The following is a 25,510-nucleotide window of genomic DNA, read 5'->3' on the forward strand; positions in this document are numbered from 1 at the left end:
AGTTAACCTGACCATACTGTCTCCATACAGCTACATGACGTACACTCACCTCTCCTCTGATGTGAGGTGTGACACCCAACAGACCTTTAATCATTGATTGGTTTGATACATTATTCAGATGGCCGCCAGTGTTGCAGGGACAATGTCACACACACACACACACACACACATGCACACACACAAACCTCCTGGCCCTTTTCTTCTCTTTGTTGTGTAAAAACAAGTGTTGCGATCACATGGTCATAATTACTTTGTTGTGTTGTCAAACAGACCAGAGGTGTTTGCGTGTATTCTCCATCGCTCTGTGGAATTCAAGTAAAACGTATATATCTTCCTGTTTGTTTTTGTAATAACTGATACAGTAGTCAAGTGTCACTACAGGCTAAGCCCCTTCTAACTCGTCTCAAGTTTCAGGGATTACTTCATGTCGATATTGAAACAACGAAGAAGCCATTAAGAGAATTAATCAGTATGTTTTAAAGTGGCTAAATCTCAAATCAAATTTCCCCCTGCACTTATCAGCTCAGCTTTTTTACAGCTGCACTTCAGCTGTTAGAGAGAGTTTACCTTCCAGCCTCATCGGGAGTTTGTTTTGGGCTCATGAATAATCCAGCTCACACCTCACTCACATGTGCGGCTCGGTGTCACACCTGTAGAGTCCCCAGCTTGTTGCCTGGTGCACGAAACTCACTGGAAACTGGTTGGTACACGGAGGCTCGAGGTCTCAGGGAGAAACAGGCCTCATCGGTTTCCAAAGAACAACAAAGACCCTTTAGTTTGCTCAGTAGAGAGAACAAAGACGACAGGCAGCAGCTGTAGTAAGATGAGTGCATGTTGACTGAGTCTTTAGAAGAGCATTATTCTGCATGTGTCGTCATTGATGGTTATGTCAGTAGTCTATTTGCCATCTTTTGTGTGTTTCACAGATAATTTAACAAGTAAATACACATGTAGACAATGAATGCAGAAGGTAAAAAAGAGTGTTCCAGCATCGAAAGTAATATCTCAAGGGCTTAGAATTAACAATAAGCTTCCAGTCTGCAGTTATGTGTGGTAATAAGGAGTCAACAATTGCTATTGATGTTTTGTTCCATAGGATAAATTCTCCATTAAAAGTGTTTTCTAGAATTAAAGATACAAGTGTCCTCCCAGTGGATTAACAACTGCTAAAAAAGTTATTCTCACCAACTATAAATAACCACTTTATCATTCATAAAAACATTTAAGGGCGTAATAACTCTGCAAGTTACAGCCTCCGGAGTCAGCAGCATAAAAGTTATGGCTGATATAAACTGTCGCTGTAAACCTGGTGCCCATGTGACTTTATACACCTGCAACACAATGTGACTTACTTTCAAAATCCATTAGAGCTAGAATGGAACAACAAGAAGGACCCAAGGAGGAGATCTTACCGAAGATGTGACTAAGCAATAATTAAATAGACTTATCTTGTGATATTTTTTCACTGTGGGGTCGTCATGTTTAATCATTAACATTTTCTCATTTACAAAAACTAGCAAAGCCCTTCAATAAATTACACTATAATAAAGACATCCAACAAATCAGCAGCATATTAGTATTTGGACCATTCGAGGATTTAACAGCAGCAGCAGCTCTCATCACTACAGGACGCAGAGCTCATGCCGAAGCATAAATGAGTCTCCGGATCTTTTAGTGTTGATTTTTTATAGGCGTGATAAAGCAGCAGCACGAGGCCCCTGGTCGGACTAATCGTCCAGAGTTGGACCAGGCGGAGCACAGACTGCTGCTTCCTGCCCCTCATCTCACACAGCTCTCCAATTTAACTTTTATTGATCGAGCTGTCAAAGACGACTCCAGCGGAGGGAGACGAACCAGTTCCAGTGGAACTGTATCAAAACAACACAAAAACGAAATGACTTGTTTTTAACGTGCAGGCGATGATACAACAAATATAAAATCTTCAGCTTTTTTTTGTTGTTGACCCATTCACTCATGTTTTTTTTATTGATAATAGGCCCCAAAAAAATACAGGGAAACACTGAGTACATATCGTTTCAACACTTTACAAAACGTACGTCTGTGCACAGTCTTTTCCCCCATATCTGCAAAATGCTATCAACAGTAAATGGATTTTTAAAAAGGCCAGAGGGACGTTTTAGCAACAGTTTGACTTGAAACGGAGGAAGGAAAAGGGAAATGGTGGACAAAAGCCTGTGAATCAGCTGAAAGGTCCTTTCCTGCCAGATGGTCTGCTCTGCCGTACTTATTCTGCCGTCACAGGAGCCTCTCGCTGCTCGTTCGATCACAACGCCCCCCCCCACCCCCCACACCCTTTGCTGTATCAACACACTGCTAAAGTGGAACCATTAGCATCGACGGAGGCAGACGTCTCTCGAGCCATTTGTGTTTCTGTCTTTCTCTCTAATCACGTGGAGCTCATCAGTGTCCTGATTCATGCCCAGTGGAAACCCAAACAATGGCTGTGACGTTTGGCAGCGATGCTTCGTGGGAAAAATCGGCCCAGGAGCCTCTGCACATGTAGCGTCCGACCAAACAGGTGTTTTCTGAGGCCTGTGTGGGGGTGGGCTCAGTTGTTTGACCGACAGCCCTGTCACTCTTCTGAGTGATTGACAGCTGGGACTGACCCGCGATTGGTCTAAGCACGTGTACCGGTGAGAACTCAAACCGGGGCTCCATCCCCCGTTCGCTATACTGCGCAGACTCTGGCTCCAAATGCTGAGGATGGCAGTGTTTGGATTTCTGGACCGTGGGAGGAAGCGGAGATGCGTTGTCCATCTTTATTTATTTATTCTCCTTGGTCGTCTCTTTGGAGGGAAAGCAGAGGGAACACTATATTCAGGTGACTGTACTGTAGTGAAAACATAATTATGAACAACATGTACCATATTCTTTTGATAGATCCCTTCACTGTCCTATAAAACTTTCCTTACTGAGTCAGACCCTGATAAAGAATATTTGTGGCTACTTCCTCTTTAGCTTGGACACACTCAGTGTCACTTCTTTGATATAAGACTTGTGGAGCTTTATCTGACTTGGCAGGCAAATAAGATAAATTAATATTTGCTCTGCTGCCATATAAAGCCTTGTCCCTTTGTTTAGCCTTTGGGAGCCCGCAGAGCTAACCTGATTTCATTAGCACATCGGGGCCTGAGTCCCGGCTGTCGGAGGCCAAGCCAAACTCAGAGTGTCCTCGGAGAGCAGCTCCCATCTAACAAACTGCATATCTGGGACAAACCATCCATTTCTGCTCCCCCTGTCCAACCTTCTGGAAGGACACCTGATGCCACACGATGGCACCTGTTTGCTGGGAGTAGCCTCCCCTCACTGTGGCTACATGAGAAGCCAGAAAACTGCAATGTACACGAATAAATCCCCAAACACAAGGTCTGTTGAATACATGGATGCATGAGAGAGGGGGTCCGTGTGTCTCTGCACAATCTGGTCTACGAGGAAGCAGAGAATCAACGGGGGGGGGGGGCCTCATTCACTGATATCTTCTTAAGAAATGTCTTAAATTTTTCTTGAGAAGTTTCCTAAGAAGTTGTCCGATTTATGACGCGTTCTTAAACTGCAGAATTGTTCGTATCTGTGTTTTTTTATTGATAAATGCCACCTGTGTGCTAGGTGAGAGCACGTAGCAGTTTTTCCCAATTAGCATCCAGGTAAACGTGCCAGCCAATGACCATATAAGGGCAAGAGACTGCAGCGCAACAGGAACTGAAAAGAACAGGTAAGAAGCCAGGAGTGATTGAACGAAAATCTAAAGACGTGACAGTTATATTTTGTAGCACAGACCAATTATTCTGTGTTCTCGTCTTCAACTGTTCCATGCAATTACAAAAAGTATAATATGTACTTGAACTTAAAAATTACTAAATAATAACTAATTATTATTAACTATAAAATAAAAATAAATATTAGACAAACATTTCAGTTGTCAAGAGTCTGTTTTTACATGAGAACAAATCCCAGGTGAGAAAACATTGGTGAATATCAGTGAGTCTTAAAACTGCGTAAGTGGACTTTAAGAAGAAATGTCTTCTTGGCGGGGGAATGAGGCCAAATGCTGTTTTTCTTTAGGGTGCACTCCCCTGTCAGAAACATGTGACAACCTGAAGGCTGAGTGCAGACAGTTCAAACACAGCCTCTTGCAAAGGGACTTCCTTCAGTGAAAAGCAGACACTTTACTGTTCAGCAATCAAAAACAATAAAAGACATCTGAGTGTAGAGGAGAGAAATCCCATCAGATACTGGTTTAGTCGGTTTGAAGTCGATTTTGACCTCTTCAGATGTTTGAAAACCAAATCCATGTCACTCCTGCAGATATTTAGTATTTTTAGAATATGGAATGGCCTGTGTTTATATAGTGCTTTATTGTTATTGACCTTTCAAAACACTTTAGAATAGATCATATCCACCCATTCATCCACTGGTTAGAGGACAACCTGCACCACCTACTCAGCCACCAAGGGAAATTGAACATTTCTTTCAAAGCCTCTGAGTTCAGAACCTTTTATTTCTGTCAAAGTGACAAAATGTCAGATACAAAATACGAGGCCACTTAAAAATGTCATTTCCACCAAAACTTTATCGGAAGTCACACCAGTGGCTGACTACTTTGTGTCAAATAGGATTGTCTCACCTTGTACTGTGTTCTTTCTGTCATGTTAAATTGCCTCCAGCTCAGATTCAGCTCAGTAGAAGAGGCACCAGCACTGTTCATCTTTAACTTCATTATTCGCTCAGTGCCACACGATATCTGGAGTGAACTGTGAGTCACATCTCTCGAACAGGAAGCAAAGAAAATCCATCCTTCAACTGGAATGTCCAGAGCAGAGGACACGTGGAAACTGTGTCAAACGGAATGGCTGCTTCTGGATGAAGGGATGATTCAAATTGTACATCTGGATAATCAAGGTTCTTTTAAGACATCTGTCAGTCAAAGAGTATACATTTTGAAGTGTTTTCAGGTTTGAGGTTGATCAAGATCCCAAAGGAGAATTCAACGAGACCTTTCACAATCAAATAAGCTTTGAAAAACAGTTTCATGGATTTAAAGGAATATTTTAGGATCCATGTTCATGCTTGTGTGTCATCTATCTTAGCCTAGCATATAAGATCGGAATGGCCACTTAAAATAAGCTCTGTCTAATGGGCAAAGATACACAGTTTGATGTACAACTTGTGCTTTTAGCAAATGTTTTCAAATCCGTGTACCTCTACCTTTTGAGTCACACGTATATATTATTTATTCTCTTTCAAGTAAGACAAGTGCTGTCACAATATTTGACCGCACCATAGAAAATGGATCTTTGAGATAAGGCCTCAGTTTCTGTTTACAACTGCACATCGCTGCTGCCTGGTAAACATCCCCTGTGATGAGAGAAGCTGAAAAGCAAACAGAACGTCAGACGCAGGGGAAGGAAAATATGGAAACATCTTCGGTGGCTTGTTTGTGTGGAGTTTTCTTCTTTAAATACCCGATTGAGGCGGATGAATATGAAAAACCTGGTGAAGACATGTAACGGTTGAGATGGACATAGTAAAAACATACAAGATAACACTGTTTAATTCCAGTGCCCATTTATATCACACACCCGACAACCATATTACAAATGTTGCCTCTTAAATGGGCTGAGGAGACTTTTTTTCTCCCTTGATGATATCTCATTAGCGGCCTGTCAGCTCTGGACTCACTGCCCCCCCACCACACCTCCTCCCAGCCGTCTCCTCTTCCCACACTCCACCAGAAGGCTCTGACATTTGTATAATGAATGCGGCTCATTCTCAGACTGCTGCCCAATTAGGTGCTGTGGACCGGGGAGAAAGTTTAGTTGTGTTTGTGTAAATTCGATGTTCTCCGGAGAAAGAGTCCCGAGGATTATATTTGATCTCAGCGGGTGTAACGTAGAAACCGGAGGGATAATTAATTCATTTGTGAACTACACTGAATAAATGTGTCGGGCTTGTTCTCCACAGTTGGGGCCGTATCAAGGTGAATGCACGTTGGTGTAAGCAGGAGCAGTTTCAGACTCATTAATTAAACACAGTCGACAGTTTTACAGCGCAAACAGTGATGAGCATTTGCAGAGTGTGTGAGCTCATAAAAGTGTTTTAGATTCTTCATCTCATTTAAATCTCAACTTCTTCGTTCGTGAAGCTGCCGAATAAGTGGAGCCAAATCCTCTCAATCGCCACCTGGTGGCTGGCTGCAGTATAGGTCCTACACCAATCTTTACATAGTCTGATGTTTTTAAACAAAAAATACTGATTCTGTTTTTATTATATATATATATAATAAAAAGACATATATATATATATATATATATGTCTTTTTTATGTTTACATTTGCAGTGTTTCATGTGATGATTTCCATGGAATGTTAATGATATGTACGTTTTAAAAGTGATCATTTGTATATATTGAAAGGTTTACGTTATTAGATTTGCTTAAGGGCAAAGTGAATTGGGCCCCAAACAAATAAAGAAATAAACACAAAAACCCCTCCCTCACATCTGTTGCTGTGAGTGTTGCAGAACAGATAACAAAAGTTGGTTTTCTTAACGACAACAAACAATTGGGCTACTTAGGCCTGAAATTTGCATTCTTTGGGTGACGTATATAAAGAATGAGCCTTTTGTAAATAAATAATTTCTTGATATTTGTGAATAAACAGGCGTTGCTGTTGTTTGCCTTGAGTCGCCGGGGCTGATTGATGCCTGGGAGAAGACTGTAAACCAAGGAGCCATTACTGGCATTTTCTAAATCGATTGGATAAGTTACATTTTGTTAGCTTAGTTGGAGGAAATACAATCATCTGCACGGCCCTGACATTCTCAAACAGCTTTGTAAGCATTGAGCCTTTTGTCTTTAGATTTAGAGATCGAATTAAGAATCAGATTTGTTAAGAGTAGGGCAGAGGTTGTGGTTTTTGATTTAATGGGTCTTGACAATAAAAAGTTCATGTCTTAAGATAACTTAGTTCATGTTCATGTCTTAAGATAACTTAAGTTGTGCCAAAGAGTGTTTGTATTCATTAGAAAGACCAGATCCACACTGTCAAACAATAAGATGTCACACTTGAGCAACTTGTTTCTGTGTAAATATTTGATTTGGAGCACCTTCCAGTTACAGTCTGTTTATTCTGCCATGTGGCAAATGAACAGTGAGAGATGAACAAACTGACAAAACAAAAGTGGTGTGGAGGTGGATAAAAACAAACCGACAGGAAGCCCTGTACTGCTGTCACTTTTTCAGGTTGTGTATGTGTGTGTGTGTGTGTGTGTGTGTGTGTGTGTGTGTGTGTGTGATGTCAGCATGTGGCGTATAGTTAATCTCCAGGATAAACAGTGACAGCTCATGATATGGCTCATTATATTTCCACTGGTGCACTTGCAGTGTGGAGGAAGCCGGTAGATAAGATGCTATCTGTGAGATGAACAGCAGAGAACAATGTGTTTCCTGTGGACTGACCTCGCTGTGTGTGTGTGTGTGTGTGTGTGTGTGTGTGTGTGTGTGTGTATGTGTATAGACAACCTAGGAATTAACATAGGACATGGGGTCAAGTTAATCTGTTTTTTTTTTAATATGTATTCATGACACCTAAATGGTGTAACTTTCATTAAACCAATGGAATTTCATATATTGAGTAATGAATATCTGTACATATACAGCATTAGGTGTCTAATTAGCATCTTTGTGTAAGTATAGTATAAAAGATTATAATGAGTGTCCGTCATTTCTGTCGTTTAACTCTTGCTGTTTACTGTGCACACACATTATATTCTTCTGCTGACAGAGAATGGAAATAAAAGGAATCCGACAGCAGTCAAACACATGTTAAACCAGGAGGGATGCTATATTTCCACTTATAGCTCGCTCTCCATGACAGCCAGTCTCTGACCTGTTCAAGAAAAAATGGGCCAGTTACCAAGGAGAGAGCCCAATCGTTCATTCTAAAAATATCACCTGAGCCCAGCTAGTGAGTGGTTGTGATGCACTCTCCTCTTTTCTTCCTCTCTGCAGAGACTCAGAGGGAGCTGCTTTGTCACATGATAATCAAAGATCCTTGTCTGCTCACCGTTCAGCCAGGATGCAGCAAACATCTGGAGATGTCAGTGCTAATCGTGTTTGTCTGACTCGGGTAAGAAATCAAAGCAGAGGGATGATTGGTGAAACTAAAAATTAGAAAGCACAAGCATAGAACATCAGGTGAGAAAAATAGAAAAGGAATAAAATATTTTACATAATCCTGGTGCAGGAGGGAGAAGTGATTTGAGGGAGTTAATCTCTGGACAGTTCTTTCTTAGAGACTAAATTAAATTAGATCAAAGCTGTTTGTTTTTTTTAGAACGAACACTCGATTTGAGCCACAGCTTCCAGGATGGAAAAGAGGCCAAGAAAACCTCTACACTGTGTTTCATCAATTTCAGACAAAACTCTGCTCTCATAGTCTGACCTGCTGTTGCCGTGGGGGGCTGGACATAGCTGGACATTTTTAATAGCTGTACTTTTGTCTGAGTTCTGACACCCTCTAGTCTGAGTAACACAGAACATTTTTTTTTGAGCAGCAGCCAGCTGTATTCACTTTGGACAGACCCACTGTATAATGTAATGAGCCAGCACAGACAAAGCACCCAATTCCCAGCTTGTCCTCTTTCCCCTGGGAGCGGTGATCGTGATGACGCTGCCGTTAGTTGCTTGGTTTCGTGCTGAATCATGATCACACGCAGCCACACGGCCCCCCCGCCTCTTTCTGTCTCCCCCTTTGGTCTCTGGATAAATCCTACTTGCAGATTATGTCATTTGCATGAGACAAGTGTGATGTGATTCACTTTACCGGCCTTTAATTCCAATAACATGAGGTGCCTGACGCGCCTCTTATGTTTTAGCCATGATTCTCTTGCAGCAGCTGTTATCCCAGCTATGATTTTAATGGTCAGCAGCAGGGAAGCTGTTGTGCTTTAAAACCCTGTTGTTATTGGCCTGGTAACCAGTTTAAAGTGGATTTAAGTATTAAACGACCACAATGCTAAGTTGTGGGCATCTTGTGAGAAGCTACTGCCAAAGCTATAACTCTAATAATCGTGTAAATATTAAAACAAACCCCATCATCGCCCGATGTATTTCTCAGGCATAAATATATAATGTTTTCTGCCCATTAGCCTTCAGTTTTCTTTGCTGATTTGTGCATTAGTCTTTATTACACTGCAGCGGATGGAGCACCCAGCCATCATTTTACCGTTAAGTAGACCTCTCAAACGTATTGGGTTATAATGTACACTTGCATTTTTATGCTAATAGACTATTATTGGTGCATAATGGGTTTTTGAATCTGAGCTTGAAAGGTTCAGGGAGTAGGATTTATTCAGATCTATTGTCCAAAAAATTATATAATATTCACTATTTAATTAGAATGTGAATCATTTTGTTTTGGAAAACAGAATGAGCTCCTTATATCTGCCTCAAGATTGGGTCTGCCATGTCTCTGTAGTGGCCCAGAAGGGACAAATTAGAAACTGGCTTTGCACTTTATTATACCTGAATATAAGAGTTTGTAAGTGGAGGGTGACGGGAGGAGTTTTCAGTCTGTTTCAATAGACGCCACTAAATCCGTAAATCAACTTTAGTTCAGGGATACTGAAGAACATTTTACTTTAAGTAGTGAATGTGCACACTTTTTTTTTGTTTCGGTAAGTGTCCATACAAATCTGTATTTATTTTATTTACTCATAAAAAAATTTAAAAGATCTTTGAGATACCTTAATTTTGTGCTTTTGTGCTCTATGACCGATATCATTCTCATTATAACTTAGATCATACATTTCTTTTTATTTGGGGCTGAATTACTAAACCTTCCTTTATCAATATGAAATGTATTAATCATATGTACATGGTTGATAATGCAAAGTCTATATTAACATAACTTTTAATTATAGTTATTAAAAATACGGAAGTAACCGTTCTCTTTCCCCATTGGTCAGAATATTTAGCTACAGAAATCCTATTGGCTGACACTGTGTGTTGTAAAATTAGCTTGTTATGTAGCCACCTAGCTAGAGAGGGGCGTGTTACCTGCTCGTTTTATTAACAATAGTTAATCTTTCAACCATTTTAAACACTCGTCAATACACCTAACGTCAACAGAGAGTGTGTCGCTTGTGTATTTTACCCGCTGAGCTCATTTCTACGTCTTTTCAGAGCAGGGGACAACCTGGGCAGGCTAATGTTAGCCGAGCAGCTAACGTCGGTAGCTAGCTAGTCGGCCCTGCAGCTAATCGACCCCAGAGGTGAAGTGGACCTTGCAGCCACAGACTTCCAGCTGTAGGACGAGTAACACGGCGGTCATGGCATCGAACTGGCTCCGGTGTCTGTCCCGGGCTCATGCAGCAGCAGCAGGCGGCTCGACCCGATCATTAGCCGGCGTGTGCTGCAGGAGACATGTCTGCAGTTCACCTTCAAGTCGGCAGAGCTGCATGTCAGCCTGGGTCGTGGACCAGTATGGCTCCAACGGTGTTCTGAGGTTCACTGAAGAAGCCACTGCACCCACCGTCCGGTCCCCCACTGAGCTGACGATCCAAGTCCACGCAGCCAGTCTGAACCCCCTCGATCTGGCCATGAGGGGTGAGTGACAGACTCTGGACAACTTAGAGAATCAGTGGTTTGCAGCAATCACTCACCTGATCTCTTCCTCCTCTCTTCCACAGGTGGTTATGGAGCAAAACTGCTGAAGTTAAGAAGGGATCCGATGTCTGTGATGGACGGGGACAGTGAGTTTCCTGTGATCCTGGGTCGGGATGTGTCAGGTGTGGTTGTGGACTGTGGAGCAGAGGTGACACATTTTGCTCCAGGAGATGAGGTACGAGCTGAAGAGGACAGAGAGACACATACTTTATTGATCCCGAGGGGTAATGTAGGCATTTAGTCTCACAAAACAGAGAAACACAAGAGCATGAGAATAATGAAAGGTAAAATAGGTCAAGAATAAGTTCACAGCAGTGAGATGAAAGTCCAGCCACAGGAAATACTAAAAAGATTTCACTGTAAACATGTATACAATTCAATATCTTAAGTATAAGTGGGGGTGGTAGAAATACACAGTTCAATAACCATCCATCCATCCATTATCGACATATCTCAGGGCAAACAGACAGGGACAAACATCCATTCATGTTCACATTCACACCTATGGACAATTTACAGTCTTTGATTAACCAAACCTCTACCTGCATGACTTTGAGCTGTGGGAGGTCCAACACAGGGACAATATGCAAAATCTTCACAGGAAAACCAGGGCCCCATTGCCACAGTCAAAGAGGTATTCATTTAACTGTGATCACTCTGATGAACATCATTATTGCTGAATATTATGCAGCCCAGTACAGCACCACCACTGAATTAACACCTGTTTGACAATATCAACAAAAAACTACTTCAATGTAGAAATTGTGGTATAAGCAAGTCTACCGTGTATAATGAACCCATCCAAAGCTGTTTAAGAGGAGGCTACAATAGTGTATAGTGTAGAGTTTCACAGCATATCTCCCTCCCCATGTTCTTTCTGCTTGGTTATCACATGAGTGAGACTCACAAGACATCGTCGACTGTCTCCCTGCTATTGTCTTCCTGCAGAGGGAAATACAATCATGCAAATTCAGTTAATGTGATTAAATAATAGAACAAAACACCTGTTTCTGCATATAGTCTCCCAGTAATCTTCCAGTAGTTTAAAAGACATCACCGGAAATTGATTTTGATGAAAACAACCGACTGGAACACCCGACTAAGCGCTTAATGGACAATTAACCAGATTGAGACATTATGAGGAGGTGGTTAAACAGAGTCCTGTTCTGCATGTTAAGTGTCATATTTGTGTTCCAGGTGTGGGCTGCTGTTCCTCCATGGAAACAGGGAAGTCTGGCAGAATTTGTGACTCTCACGGAGTATGAGGTGAGCTGCGCAGTGGTTGTATGTTTTCCTTTTGAATCTCCGAGACAATCTCCAGGACTGTTTACTGTTTGTCATCTAACGAAAGACTGGCTCTGAATCAAATTCCCTGTCAATATGTTGTTATGTAAATTGTAAGAATGTAGTGAAAAGTTTTGACAAAGCACTCCCTGTAATTAGGATTAAGTTAGTTTGCTTGCGGGAGCCACTTTTGGCAGCAATTACAGAGACGCACAAATTGCCCTGTGTTTTCCCTGAACTTCATTAATTCAGCAGCTCCTAGCTAGTCGCCCTCACTGTAGCTCTGATGATTAGACGGAACTTGGTTGTGAATTTGAAAAAGACTGCTGACACGTTGGTTTGTTTCTAACTTTTGACAATGTCTGTGTTTCTGTTTTTTTGCAGGTTTCCCTTAAGCCGGAATTAGTGAGTCACACAGAGGCAGCATCAATCCCTTACGTAGCCAGCACTGCTCTGTCCGCGCTGGTCAGTGGAGGTGGTCTCTGCAGGGAAAGCTCTTCAAATAAAAGGCAAGCATCAGCCTGACCTTGGATAACCTCGTACTGAACTCGTCCAAGCACAGAGCATTAGTCCTGAATTCTAAGGTGCTGAAAAAAAATTATTATAAACTGCAAGCGCTAGAGTTTCTTAATGTGCTCTTTTCCTGAAGAGAATTCAGTGCAGTCAAGCAGATCGTTGCTTTGATAAGATGCTTTTTTTTCACCACATTTTCTCCGCTGGTGAAATTGCTCCTCTGTTTCATTTTAATTGACATCAAAAGAGTTTTAAAAATCTTTTATTTTAACTTGTGGACTTGTGAAAAATATATCACTTGATGTCTAATTTAACTCTTCTAGAGTTTTGATCACTGGAGGATCGGGAGGTGTCGGAACTTTCTCTATTCAAGTAAGACAAATCGCCTGCATGTAAATGTGACTCTTTAAAAACCCTGAATGAGTTTAAAGCCTCTCTCTCTCTCTTTCTGTGTGCATGTCCCTGTCGTTGCCAGTTATTGAAGGCCTGGGGTGCCCACGTAACAGTCACCTGCTCCCAGAACGCAGAAGGCCTTGTCAGAGGGCTGGGAGCTGACGAGGTGGTGGACTACACATCAGGAGATGTTGCTGAACAACTAGAAATGATGGAGAAGTACGTGGTCCTTCTGTGAAAAGTGTGGACAGAGATCAGAGTCGAGTAAAACATTGTTTTACTAACCTTTGTCCAAGCCACTTCAACCAGAATGTCACTCAGTAGAGCTTGTACCTCCGCCAAGGCCAAACCGTTCAATAGCTAAGATCAGGATGCGACAAATGATGGGTTGATAAAAACACAAAGTAGATTAGAGCAAATTGCAAACACTCGTAGATATTAGTCAGATAAATATGACGGATTTTTTTAATCAAGATCCACAAATTATTTTTCTTAGGAAATCTGTTAAAAAGTTAAATAAAACAACGCCCATTCTCACAATGTTAAATCTAGGGATTTAAAAAAATAGAATCTGCGAGCCACCCCTTTGTATGGATCTCTGCCAATATGTATTGGGTTCGCCCTCGTCCCATCCTCCCATCATGTTTCATGGAAATGTGCTCTGTGGTTTTTTTGCATAATCCTGCAGACAAACCGACCAACTGGCAAACAAACAAATGAACAGGGGTGACAAACATAACGTCCTTGGTGGAGGTAAATTAAGGTGCTAATGAAAAGCTATCATCCAAGACTGCTGAAACTGAATGTGCTTCTCCCCCCCCTTAAACACCAAATGTGGTCAACAGCTTTCCTGAATCTCTGTTTTAGTTTCCATGGATACCAGGGCTAAAGGGCTGAGTGGATGCTAGTGTCCCCCCCCCCCCTTCCTGCCCTCAAAATAACCCCCAGCTTTGGCTTGAAGACAATATTTTTCCTACATAGTCTTGAAATCTGCGCTCTGACAGCAGAGCAGTGACCTGATATGATAAACTATTCTTTATACTTCAGCCTTCCTCCACTGGGACTCCTCTAAAGTCTGCCTGTCTGTGTTTGCACGCTCAGGTTCGATGTGATTTTGGACAACATCGGTGGAGAGACGGAGCAGTGGGCGATGGGCCTGCTGAAGCCCTGGTCTGGGTCAAAGTACATAACGCTGGTAACACCTTTACTCAGTAACACCGACTCCTTGGGCCTGCTGGACGGGACAGTTAACGCTGGAATCACCTTGTGCACCAAGGCCGTACAGGTAAACATGAAGACAGTCTTCAGAATCCTCCACTCTGGCGTTCAATTTGAATTCCTGTATTGAGCCTGGCACTTTTTGTGAGGCCTTTAGCGTGGGTGTGGTGCTCGTGTCCTCCCAAACCGAAATGGAATACTCAACCGTCAGTGGCTTGGAAAGACATAATTGTGTAATAGGGTGTAATATCTGCACATAGACACACACACACCTGTTCCAGCCAGTAGAAGTTTTTGCAGTGTTTTATTTCCGCTCCGTCGATCAGATTAATCAAGTTCTGTGGAACAGTGGGAGGAAAAACCTGTGTAATAACTTGACTTGGCTTCATATTCTCCCTTTTTTTTATGCTTGATCTGTAGAATCGAAACCTACAGGGTGTAATAAATCCACCGTTTGCAGCAGCAGCAGAGTTTTGTGTGTGTGTGTGTCCTGTCTCACCAGCTGCTCTGTCAGTGGAGCACTCGTATAATGAGGGTAGTGGGTGAATAGCTGAGGACAGGGTGGAGCTGTTACAGGAACTGAGTCAAGTTGTCCTGAGCGGTGGAGGCACTGATGACAGCATGGCTGGCGCTGCGTGTGTGTGTGTGTGTGTGTGTGCAGCAGGAGCTGGAGGGGTGTACACTGTGTGTGTGTGTGTGAGCGTTAGTGTAAATGCCGCGTGTATGTGTGTTTGCGTCCGCACGTGTTTACTGCTGAACCGGCAGTTTTCAGGTGTTTGTGCAGATTGCGGCCCATCTCCCCCCGTCAAATACCAGTGTTTGTGTGTTTCTTGCCAAGCCTCCGGCCCCTTTGTCCCCGGGAGCGTGCAGCTGGTCAGTTTGGCGGAGTTCATCCGCAGCAGTCACACCCTCAGTGTCTGGCTCTGGGCAGCATGTTTCTATCATATGGGAGAGCACAGTGCAACTGAGCCCTCTAGTGTTTAACTTCTTGGCAGCAGTGAATGATCAGGGAGAGCCTGTTTTCTTTTTTAAAAGCAGGAAGGGATAGTTTTACCAGAAAGTGTGACAAAGCAATGCCACAGAGTAATTTAAGTCACATATCAAAGTTTCTAGAGTAATACATGGGAGTTTCTGTCTTTCTTTTCTCAAGGTGTATTTTAAGTGCTATATGCTGAAGATGTTTATAGTATACACTTGTAACATAAATATTGTCTGGCTAAATTTAGGATACTGAAATTTCAGCTTATAAATATATATCTTCAAAAATGATTGCAATGATTCCTAAATCTCCAAATGTAAATTCTGACTAAACACAATATTTTTTGTTTTATATTAAAACTGGTGACTTCTATGAAAACGTAGTGCTCAAATAAGAATAACCCAGATAGTGACTGTGTGTGTGTTCTCTGAACCCCCAGTGAGGAGCAGGCTGCCTGACGTCTCATTGCCTCTACTGTGTTTTCTTTTTCAGAACATTATATCGAGTGGAGTCTTCTACCGGTGGGGGTTATATGCTCCGGACGGGCCCTTCCTGGACGAGGTCAGGAAACTGGTGGATTCGGGGAAGGTAATGTTCTGCCTCACTTCCCACATACTTGTCATTCAGAACCACTCAGCCTGACAAGAGAGGGGAGATGGAAATCCTCTCATTTGCACAACAGTCACAGCCTGGGGGGGGGGGGGGGGACTGATGCAGGTATGCAGATCATACACCAATGAATATGAACATACCATGGATTCCATACATGCCTGTAATCAATGCTTTGTTAAGGAGCGAGCGTTCCCACTGTGCTGGTTGGTTGCTGCACTGTTGGCAGTTGGGCAGTCAAGTCAGGCGCCAGGAGACGGTGAATGGATTTTTTTAAACAGTGCTGAGCAGCCATTCGCCAAAGCGTGTGCAACCTCTGTCCTTTTGTCCCGGGGCTTTACTACAAGCGGCGCACTCGGACCAGTGGCAGGAAGCCGTGGACAGACACACACACACACCCACACACACAGCTCTCCTGCACAAAAAACCAACACTCACACGCTCCGTCCGCACGGCCCATTCTCAGCCAGGAGTGTGGATAGTTCCCAGTGTGACGCCACCGCGCTCCCCATTCATTGTTAGCGACAAGAGATGCTGACCAGAATAACAAGCCCCGGCTGCTGGTGCTGTGGGACGACCGCAGGATTGTTCAGCCTCATCACATTCTGAACCCCTCCCTCACCTTTTCACATTAGCGCCTATCAAAGCAGAGATGATGAAGCATTTGAAGCTTGTGGGTCTTTGTTTGATTGAACCGATTAAATTATGATATATATATATCAGTTTCTGATTCGACATGTCCGCTCCCTAAAAGTAAAGCATCTTGACCTCTTCCTGGTTCTTGGTTCATTTTGGGGTAGTTCTTATCACAAGTTTTGTTTCAATTAGTTATGAGTTGCTATAAAAACATAGTAAAGTGTCATGATTGACAGCTGAGACCTTCTCATGATTGTTCATGCGTGTGGATCAGCAAACCATGATACCGCAGCTCTATCTCCAGATTGCTAACATGTACACGCAGGCCCCAAATGAGGCCATCGACACAAGATGGCAGCATTACTATCTCAGATGTTTTGACTTACTTCCTGGATAGTGGAAGGAAGTGGAGCGTCGTCCATCTTTATTCAGTCTTTAAGGGATACCTGTTCCCCTCCAACCCATTAAGACACACCCACAGCCAGAACCAACATATATATTTGATCTCTTGATATGTTTCCTGTTTTAAACATCCGATTCCTTACGTTTCATTCTGCCGTCCCATCACAGATCCTGCCAGTCGTGGAGGCCCAGTTCCCTTTCTCCCAGGTGCCCCAGGCTTTTCAGAAGCTGGAGCTGGGCCACGCCAGAGGGAAGACGGTCGTCCGGGTGGCTGAAAATGACACCAGACAGGCCGAGGAGCTGGTGCAGGATGTCTGCGCCGAGTCAGAGCGAGGAGCGCAGGGAACAGCTCAGCAGAACTAATGAGGGGAAGCGGATCACCAAGGGAATAAAGCCTCTGGGAGTCTTCTCACCTTTACAAGACGTTTGCTTGACAGCATTGGATTGTACTGTCAAAACAAATCAGAGGTGCTGCTGTGGAGCGACAGACCACGAGCGTGATCGCAGCTCGTGACGGGAGCAGGCCAAAGACGGTTGTTCTTGTTAAAGAGAAGTTTTCACACGGTGCTTGAGTTATGCTGTGCTTCTGTCATGCTGAAGCTAATATAAATATCAACTGCAGACTATAAGGTCAGCCAGGGATTTGGAAGCTTTCCGCCTGCTGCATCCTACCAGACAAGGAGCTAGAGAATAATGAATATCATACAGAGCTGGAGAAGTTTGTCAATAGATGCGTTTATGTCCAGTACAAGATGAAGCAGCACAATAAGGCAGAGAATTATTTACATTATTTTACATTTGCACAGTCTCCAGGAGCGCTTATATTCCCATCATGCATCTCATGTTATTACTCTGAGCTGAAAAAGCCTGTGAGGGAACAACAAATACTGGAACTTTACCAGCTTCCACACTGTAGTACCCCAAGTAGCAGCTCATTCTACTGTACAATGTATTTATTGACAAAAATACTTTTATTTTGTTAACAAAAGACAGGTGTGTGTATGATGTTGATTAAACAACGATAAAAAGACATTTTAGAGGAAATCGTTTTTTGTTTACTGTCTGTGCGTGCAGCTGGAATACAATGAGGAACATCGAATGCAAATACAAGAAGACATGTTAACACTGTTTTAAGTTAATTAACATCGAGGCAAACAAATGTATTCATCGAAAAGTTAAAATACAAATCTTTGGATATATGAAGTATAACGAGTTCAGACTCCATTTGTATATTCAGTGGGTATTCGTACATCCTCTCCATGAACTCCGCTCTGCTCCAGCGAACCTCGACCTCCAGCACTCGGGTGATATTAAGATCCTGTCAAGCAGCTTCAGAGATGTTTTTCAGATAATCTCCACATCCCACCTTTGTTGGGGTTTATTTGCGTCGAGGGTGTTCAGAATGAGTTGGTTCTTGTCGTAGTTGTGGCCACCTGAGAGAGACGGATGTGAAAAAATAAATATATATTCTTAATTTCCTGCAGCTTGGTTGTTGTTAAAGATAAACAACACATTTATTATCACGCATCATGAAAAACCTTATTGTAAAACCTTATTCTGATTATATAGGGGCCGATTATATGGTACTGTCAAAAGTATTTAATTTCTCATATATTTCACTTTAAAAATCATCTTGAATACTACACCTGTGCATCTACATGAAGTGAAAGTCTGTACCATAACATTATTTAGTCCACTAGGTGTCACTGATTGACAGTGATATATGTTGACCCCAGGATGTAAATACCCACAAGTTGATCCTTCTGATGAATCTTCTGTTGATGTGGGGTTTGTTTGAATTTAAATTGGTAATTAATAGATAGAAGTTGCCTCCTAAGTGAAACCCTTATGTTCTGGCGCACTGTAAAAACCTTCTGTGTTGAAATTAACATGGTATCTTAGATCATTGTGCTGCGTGAAAATATTTAACAAGATTTACAGATGCTGATATAAGCATGAACTACTTCCTTGGCATTCTGAATGCTTTCGGACATTTGCTGAACTCGTCCCACCAAGCAGGAAGTAATACATGTGGATTATAGCTGCTCACCTTTGACTTCCAGGACCAGATTAGAGGAGGGGGTGTAGCGGATAAAGCCGTCGGGGGTGATGCTCCAGAGGTGGACGTGGTCGCCTGCCTCTTGGGTGAGACCCACGCGGCTTCCTGCCATCGTCAGGCTGCCGCTGGGACCCAGGCTGCACTCCTCCAGCAGCTGGAAACACAAGGACAGCGGCTGGTTATTTTCTCTGGTGACATTTAGATGAATAGAGTAGAGCGGGGCTGGTCCCAAGCCCTTTTTCATACTGGAGAGGAAACCCATCCACACCCAGTAACTGAAAGGGTACAGTCTTAAAGTTATCACAGCAAGCTCTGAAGGGCAGTGAACAAGTGCATTAGTCTTGTGACATGCATGAATTAGACTTTTAGGAGTCTAGATGGGGACGTGTTAATATACATGAAGGTGAATACACACACGGCTCCGTCATCACTACTCAGCACAAACTCCTCTGACCTCTGACCCTGGTCATTAGAAGGATGATGGTGCTGTACCTTGCAGTGGAGATGTCCGTTCTGATGGATCCAGATCTGCTCGAATCCGCCCGTCTCCTCCGTCTCTTGAATCCGCAGCAGTTTCACTTCGTCTAAATCCCCCGTCACCGACATCATGAGCCCCGACTGGCGGTTCCTCACACGGAAGTGCACCTGCTTCTGCTCGGGGGGGAAATACACGAAAGAAGACATAAGGAAAACTTTTAAAAGAATTAGCTCATCTGCTTTCAGTTTTCACCGGGATAAAGAATATATAACTCATCAAAGTTTCTCAAACTCTCTTACATTTAAAAAAAAGTCTATATTACATGCTGAAAAAGTTTTAACTGCAAGATAGGATAAGATTCAGCTGTTACAGCAGCTACATCGAGGTAAACAACAGAATGTGAAGGTATGGAATAAAATAAAAATAGGCAATTTAAATAAAATGAAGATACGATAGAAAATACAGAGAAAATGTAAATCTACACATTTCGCTTCAGACAGAAGGAAAAGGTCAATGCACAAGGATGTTTACTGCATTAGTGAATATATATAAGGAGATGCTGCAGAGAATAATTACATATACATATATATTTATATTCAGTAAGTGGGCTGTTGATGCTGTTCAGTCAAATTTAATATCTAACAACAGTGTATTTAATGACCTTTGTATGCTAGTGGAAGGGGACGCACCTGTAACAGAGGGCGGAGGGACCCGATCTTGTTCCAGCTGCTGAGCTTCCGCCAGTCGTGAATCTCATCGGGTTTCAGTAAAATCTGAGCTCCCTGGTAGTTGATTCCCTCGTAAAGAATCCACCTGGTAACAGAGACAGAAAAAACACAGTCAGGTTTTACATATTCAATAAAAACATGACACAAGATAAATACTGTTTCTTTGTATTATCGGGTGTAAGTCAGTGGACGGGGACAGAGTGGACAAAGGAGCAACTCCTAAACTTTTTAAACAGATTTGATTTAAGGGGTAAATCGGGACAGAGCTTTTTTTGGGACATTTCGGTGAATTTCTCAAGAAATAATGCAAATATTTCTATGAGAAAAATCCGGCACATTCAGGAGATTGACATCTATGAGCTTGTGTAATTTGGTATATTTTAACAACTTGTGAGGCTATAAAGTTAAGAGTTAGGCCAGAAGTGTTAAAGAAAAGTGTCTTTCTATTTTTACACGGTTGGCTCCTGTAACATTATGCTGCTGGTTTGGTGAGGAGATTACGGCCTTGGCAAAGAACCCTGCCCTAAAAAATGAAACAAAAGACTTCCTTCATTAGAAACTATAACAATTATATACCAATTATAAATGTTATTAACATTTCTGAAACGAATCTTATCTTAATTTGAAGTCTTCTGACGCGACAAGACAAAGTCTACCTAACTTTAAAATTCTAGTTTTTTCCCGTGAGTTTATTTTTGGGTCCTCTCTTCCATGCAGCATGTAAACAATCTCTCAAAAGTTGCTGAGCTCCACAAACATCCGATGTCTCCGCGACACTGTCAACTTTTTAACTCCATCGCCATGTCCTCTGGCTGACGGCCCGTCTCTCCTGCATCAGGAATGTGCCACTCCACAGGCGGATCAGGCTCACTGCGACTCCTTTATTTCCTCAGCATGGGCTCGCACCTACAGCCTGAATCTCACACATCAGCAGCAGGTTTCCATCACTGCTGCATCTGGCAGCCCTGTCATACTGTAATATACTGTAGGCAATAACCCGCGCAAAAAAAACCTGAGCTCTGCACTGCCGTAAATCTGAGGGACATCGTGCCAGGGCCCAAAATGCTTCACGTCTTCACGAGACAAAAAAAAGAAGCTGTTTCGCCAACAGACGTGGATTCAATGCTGCTTCTGCACATGTGAAAAATATCAACAGCAAATTCAACATAACACCAAGATGCTAACTTAAACAGACATCTCAGATTTTGCCTGTTTTATTATCTCTAAATCCTTCACCTTTGAGCCGACGTACTTGGCTTTGTCCTTGGAGCTCTACCTGCTTTCACATCTGACACAGATATTGTTACCATGGTGGTAAACATACACAGGGGTGTTTTTTTCTGATGCAAAGGAACCCTGCAACCGGCTGCCAGCGAGAATTATATAAACGACTTGGCAGCTGCTCACGTCTGAATTTGAAAGAGATTAATAGACGCTGAAGCTGCTGTGAAGCAACCGGGGCCACTGAGGGACATGTGTGGGAAAACTAAGATATTCTGTTTTATGTGATGCCCTCACATGACTGCATGGGCGTTGTGCATGAACCTTTCAAACTCACAACCTTTATGTTTCTTTACGACCTGCTATGTAAGGCAGCTGCTTGCGATGTACTCACATGCCTCCCTCCACGAGCACAGACTGAACTCGGCTGCAGCCTCCAGCCAGCTGAAGGTTCACGCAGCCGTCGGTCAGCACCAGCCTCTTCCCCCGCAGGCCGCAGCGCTCGAAAAGAGTGATGGACGGCAGAGAGAACTCCTGCCGAGCGCGAGGGAGGGAGACGGAGAGAGAACATTATTCAGGGGACACAGGTTGAAACTGAGGTCCCTGTGGAAATGGAGCACGCTCATATGAATGTGTGATACACAGGTGGTTTTCTAACACTTCACTCGTGTCAGTAGATTCGTTTTTTTAACTATGTTATAACAACTTTATTTTTCACTATATAAAAGTTTGTTTAAAATGTCTGTGTAATGTTGTTTATCTTTCGCATAATGCAAATCTATGAATAGTGTTATGCTATTTATGGATCCTTTAATTAGAGCCCTGTTTATCTATTTAAATCCTCCCTGCACACTTTGGGGCACATCTGGCCTGTAAAATTCAAAACTGAAACCTTTAAGCCGCTTATTTTTTTTAATCTTTACATTGGTGGAAACAAGATAATCACTATAAGAGCAGCAGACACGGAGCTTAAATCCATAAAACTGAATATAAAGATGGAAGACCCTACTCAGAAATGTTATTGAAATATCTCCGGTGCCAACATCCTGAGCTTTTGACGTCATTTGGAGCCAGTTTGTGATCATTGTGTGACCTTTCACCCAGATTCTATCGCATCCACAACCAATTGAAACTAAACCTATTAGAAAAACTGATCTTGAGCTCCCTCAAATGTCAGAACATTTTATCCGATGTGACCTTTACCCATTCAATAACGTGGAGGAGGCCGGTTCTATGACCTGTACTGCAGCCAGCCCCCAGGGATCAACTTAAAGAATACCTGGCTTCACATTGGACTTTTTTCCCCCTGTTCTATTCTACAAACTATTTATATGCCCTGCTAATAAACCATTATTAAAGTTGGGGCCATAAAAAAACTGATACATTGAGCTGAAAGATGGTTTAGATTGGTCATAAGTTGGCGCAGCTTTAAATACGCTGCCTTGGAAACTGCTGCTACTCACAAAGCCGACAGTCTGCAGCGAGAGGATGGAGGAGCAGCCGCCAGCACAGCCCATCGACCTCAGGTCTGGGTAGCTCCCGATTTCTAACACATACATCCGGCCTGTGAACGCCTCACCCTCAAACGCCACCCAGCTGAAAACACACACACACACACAGAGGATGAGTCACTAAATACAGTATACACATGACATTACTGCGAGCACACAGTGAGTCATGTACGTATGAATATGTATGATATATTATATATGCTTTAGGACAAACAGCCCCGCTGAGATGATGAACGTTGATGCTTCATTATGAGAAATGGAAGATGTACACTCTATCCCCCGCTGCTGCCACATGTGGAGCCTAAGCCTCGAGTGTGTGTGTGTGTGTGTGTGTGTGTGTGTGTTCGGGGGGGGGTGTTTCAAAGACATATCTATGACTGAAATCCAACTCACTTGCCAGCCACAACCTTGCAGGAGGCCACAGAGAAGCCGTCTTGCAGGGAGGCGGCGCCGTCCTCCAGAGCCACGACGGAGCCTTGAAAACCGGGATCAGAGTAAAGCTGCACCTGGGGTACACACACACAGACACACACACAGAGAGACACACACAGAGACACACACAGAACAATGAGCCTGAGTCATCCACTCTGAGCGTCTGTCACACTCCACTGGATAAGACAGACAGTATCTCAGCAGGATTAGATGTGATCTTTATGTTGTATTTGAATTGCCTACCTTAAACTTGGCTGCGTTTTCGAAATCATCCTGAAAAAACAAGACAAGATAAAGATGATGAGACTCATTTAAAGTTAAGTTAGTTAAAAATGCCTTTATTATTTCCATGCTATGTGTGTAACCAGAGCAGTGGTTGACGTGCAGGCTCAGACTTCAGACCTTTTAAGATCGTAATTAATTAAATTGAAAACCAATGTCCAGCGCGACACATATGAAGAAACATCAGAGTCCCAGAACTACTTAAGATAAGGTGAAGTGACCTGATGGCCTTTATAGCCACATCAACAAAAAAAAACTAAAACCAACAAACATAAACCATGAACAAAATCAGGGGACAAAACCAAACAAAGGTTTTGTTAGCAGTTTTTTTGATAGCGCCAAATATCTGTATTTGTTGAGAAAGAACTACAGCACACACAGAGACATTATAAATGATGCATGCCGCCAAAACAGAAACGAATCTTAAAGCTCAAGGGAAGTTATTATTATGTCCTCAAACTTTGTAAGGCCCCGTGGAAACCTTGGTAGGAAAGACGAGGCCAACAATGATCCTTGGATTTTGCTGCAGTTTGCTTGTTAAGTGTGAAACTAAACGCTCGTCAGTGAAGCTGTAACTCTGCAGATCACTTTGCTCGACACGTACGTCTGTTTGCCATCATCGTTCATGATGACTCACCTTCCCCATGTTTAGAACGTTCCAGTCTCATGACTCAAGTATTTTTCCTCTCTAACCCCGAGCAGATCGATTTATTCCGGTGTGTGTGTGTTTTGTGCTTTTAGCCTTGTGCTGCCATAGAGATTTTTGATTTAGCATGAATGTTGTGCCTGATCACATGGCTACGTATCTGGGGAAGTGAGAATACAGCTTCAATGCTGGAAAAGTCCATAATTACTAATCATGGAAAGCACTAAATCCAGTTAATTTAACTTAGTTTCCAGCAGGAGAAAGTGACTGGATTTCAAAACTTTCTCTGAGTCACTGTGTTTGTGTTTTTACCAGAATGACCGGCATCGCTGAGGCAACCCGGGGCTGCAGCCCCCCCCAGTCCTCCGGGCTCCCATACAGGCCTTTCTCCAGGATGTAGGACTCGCCACAAAAGCCTGGTTCTTCAAACACCACCCAGCTGAGAGAGAGAAAACAGAGCAGGAGGAGGAGGAGGAAGAGGGAGAGGAGGATAATTACTCTTCAATTTGCACTGATATTCTTGTTTCTCCATTTTCATTTGCTCATAATTAGAAGACAAACACAGACACAAAAGTGTATTTCATTTTGAAAGTTCATGCACAGACTGTCAACAGTTTTTGGTCGGAGTCCAAGTGGAAAGTCTCCTCCCACGTGAGTCACTCCGCGGTTGTGTTATTCTTTGTGCGATCCTGTCAAATGTGTCATATCTCCGTGTCAGTTATTTCTGCTCCTCGTACCGACAAGGGACCAGTGTTTGCATTTGTGGGTCTGTGTGCATCGTAACATGTGAGACGACAAAACAAGCCTCTTTTGCAAAACCATCGCTAAAACGACAGGCTGAGCCAATGGGACGCCTGGACGGACGACGGCACAACATGGGCGAGGCCGTCTAATCTAATAACAGGCTAGCAGCGCGGCAGGAATAGCCCTCGAATGGTGTAAGAGTCCTGCCTCCGAAACGAGGGGGGGGGGAATGTTCTGCTCCGTGTTGTTCAGCCTCTTGTTAAGTCTCTCCCATGGGCAGCAGTGATCAGCCGTGCATGTTGTGCCTTTCATTATTCTGATCTGCTTCTGGTTTTGTTTACTTCTGTTGGTTTTCCCAGCTGACGACAGCATTAAGAAACAGAGAAGAAGAACAGACCGAGCTCTGGATCTTTTCCTCTTGTCGTCTAAACACATCCAAACATTAATGATTACTTTTAAAAGGTTGTCCCGGCATCTAGGAACTCTTCCTCCTCCTCCTCCTCCTCCTCCTCCACATCCTGCATTGTTATCTCATTAATTCGCACTGTAAAAGGGTGTGGCGCTCCAAGAGCCTACTTTCGTTAGCAGGAAGTGAGGAGTGGCAAACTAAACATTAGTGAACAGGAGAGATCTGTCTCGACATGTCATCATGGGTGCGGCGCCCTGACTGCTACGCACCTGAGCTGCAC

At 43.0% G+C, this 25,510-nt stretch overlaps 2 protein-coding genes across 4 annotated transcripts in view; one reads left to right on the forward strand and one right to left on the reverse strand.

Moving 5' to 3' along the window:
- The first annotated feature begins 10,025 nt into the window (after positions 1-10,025).
- LOC128459787 (reticulon-4-interacting protein 1 homolog, mitochondrial) lies at positions 10,026-17,748 on the forward strand. Its single transcript, XM_053444653.1, has 9 exons — positions 10,026-10,626; positions 10,710-10,861; positions 11,884-11,952; positions 12,355-12,479; positions 12,807-12,855; positions 12,959-13,095; positions 13,978-14,161; positions 15,566-15,661; positions 16,889-17,748. The coding sequence occupies exons 1-9, from the start codon at positions 10,350-10,352 to the stop codon at positions 17,081-17,083; spliced, it is 1,284 nt and encodes a 427-aa protein (XP_053300628.1). The 5' UTR covers positions 10,026-10,349; the 3' UTR covers positions 17,084-17,748.
- Positions 17,436-25,510, reverse strand: part of LOC128459785 (beta/gamma crystallin domain-containing protein 1) — a 28,385-nt gene continuing 20,310 nt past the window's right edge. For all 3 annotated transcript variants that reach the window (XM_053444652.1, XM_053444650.1, XM_053444651.1), the window contains 9 exons: positions 24,390-24,516; positions 23,393-23,422; positions 23,111-23,223; positions 22,670-22,802; positions 21,601-21,740; positions 19,947-20,070; positions 19,272-19,430; positions 18,771-18,933; positions 17,436-18,153 (listed from right to left, as the gene is read on the reverse strand). In XM_053444652.1, coding sequence (XP_053300627.1) covers positions 18,065-18,153; positions 18,771-18,933; positions 19,272-19,430; positions 19,947-20,070; positions 21,601-21,740; positions 22,670-22,802; positions 23,111-23,223; positions 23,393-23,422; positions 24,390-24,516 — 1,078 coding nt within the window. In that variant the 3' untranslated portion in view covers positions 17,436-18,064. The remainder of the gene's footprint in view (positions 18,154-18,770; positions 18,934-19,271; positions 19,431-19,946; positions 20,071-21,600; positions 21,741-22,669; positions 22,803-23,110; positions 23,224-23,392; positions 23,423-24,389; positions 24,517-25,510) is intronic.

This window comes from Pleuronectes platessa, chromosome 17 (assembly GCF_947347685.1).
Source record: "Pleuronectes platessa chromosome 17, fPlePla1.1, whole genome shotgun sequence".
In the NCBI taxonomy this organism is placed as follows: domain Eukaryota; kingdom Metazoa; phylum Chordata; class Actinopteri; order Pleuronectiformes; family Pleuronectidae; genus Pleuronectes; species Pleuronectes platessa.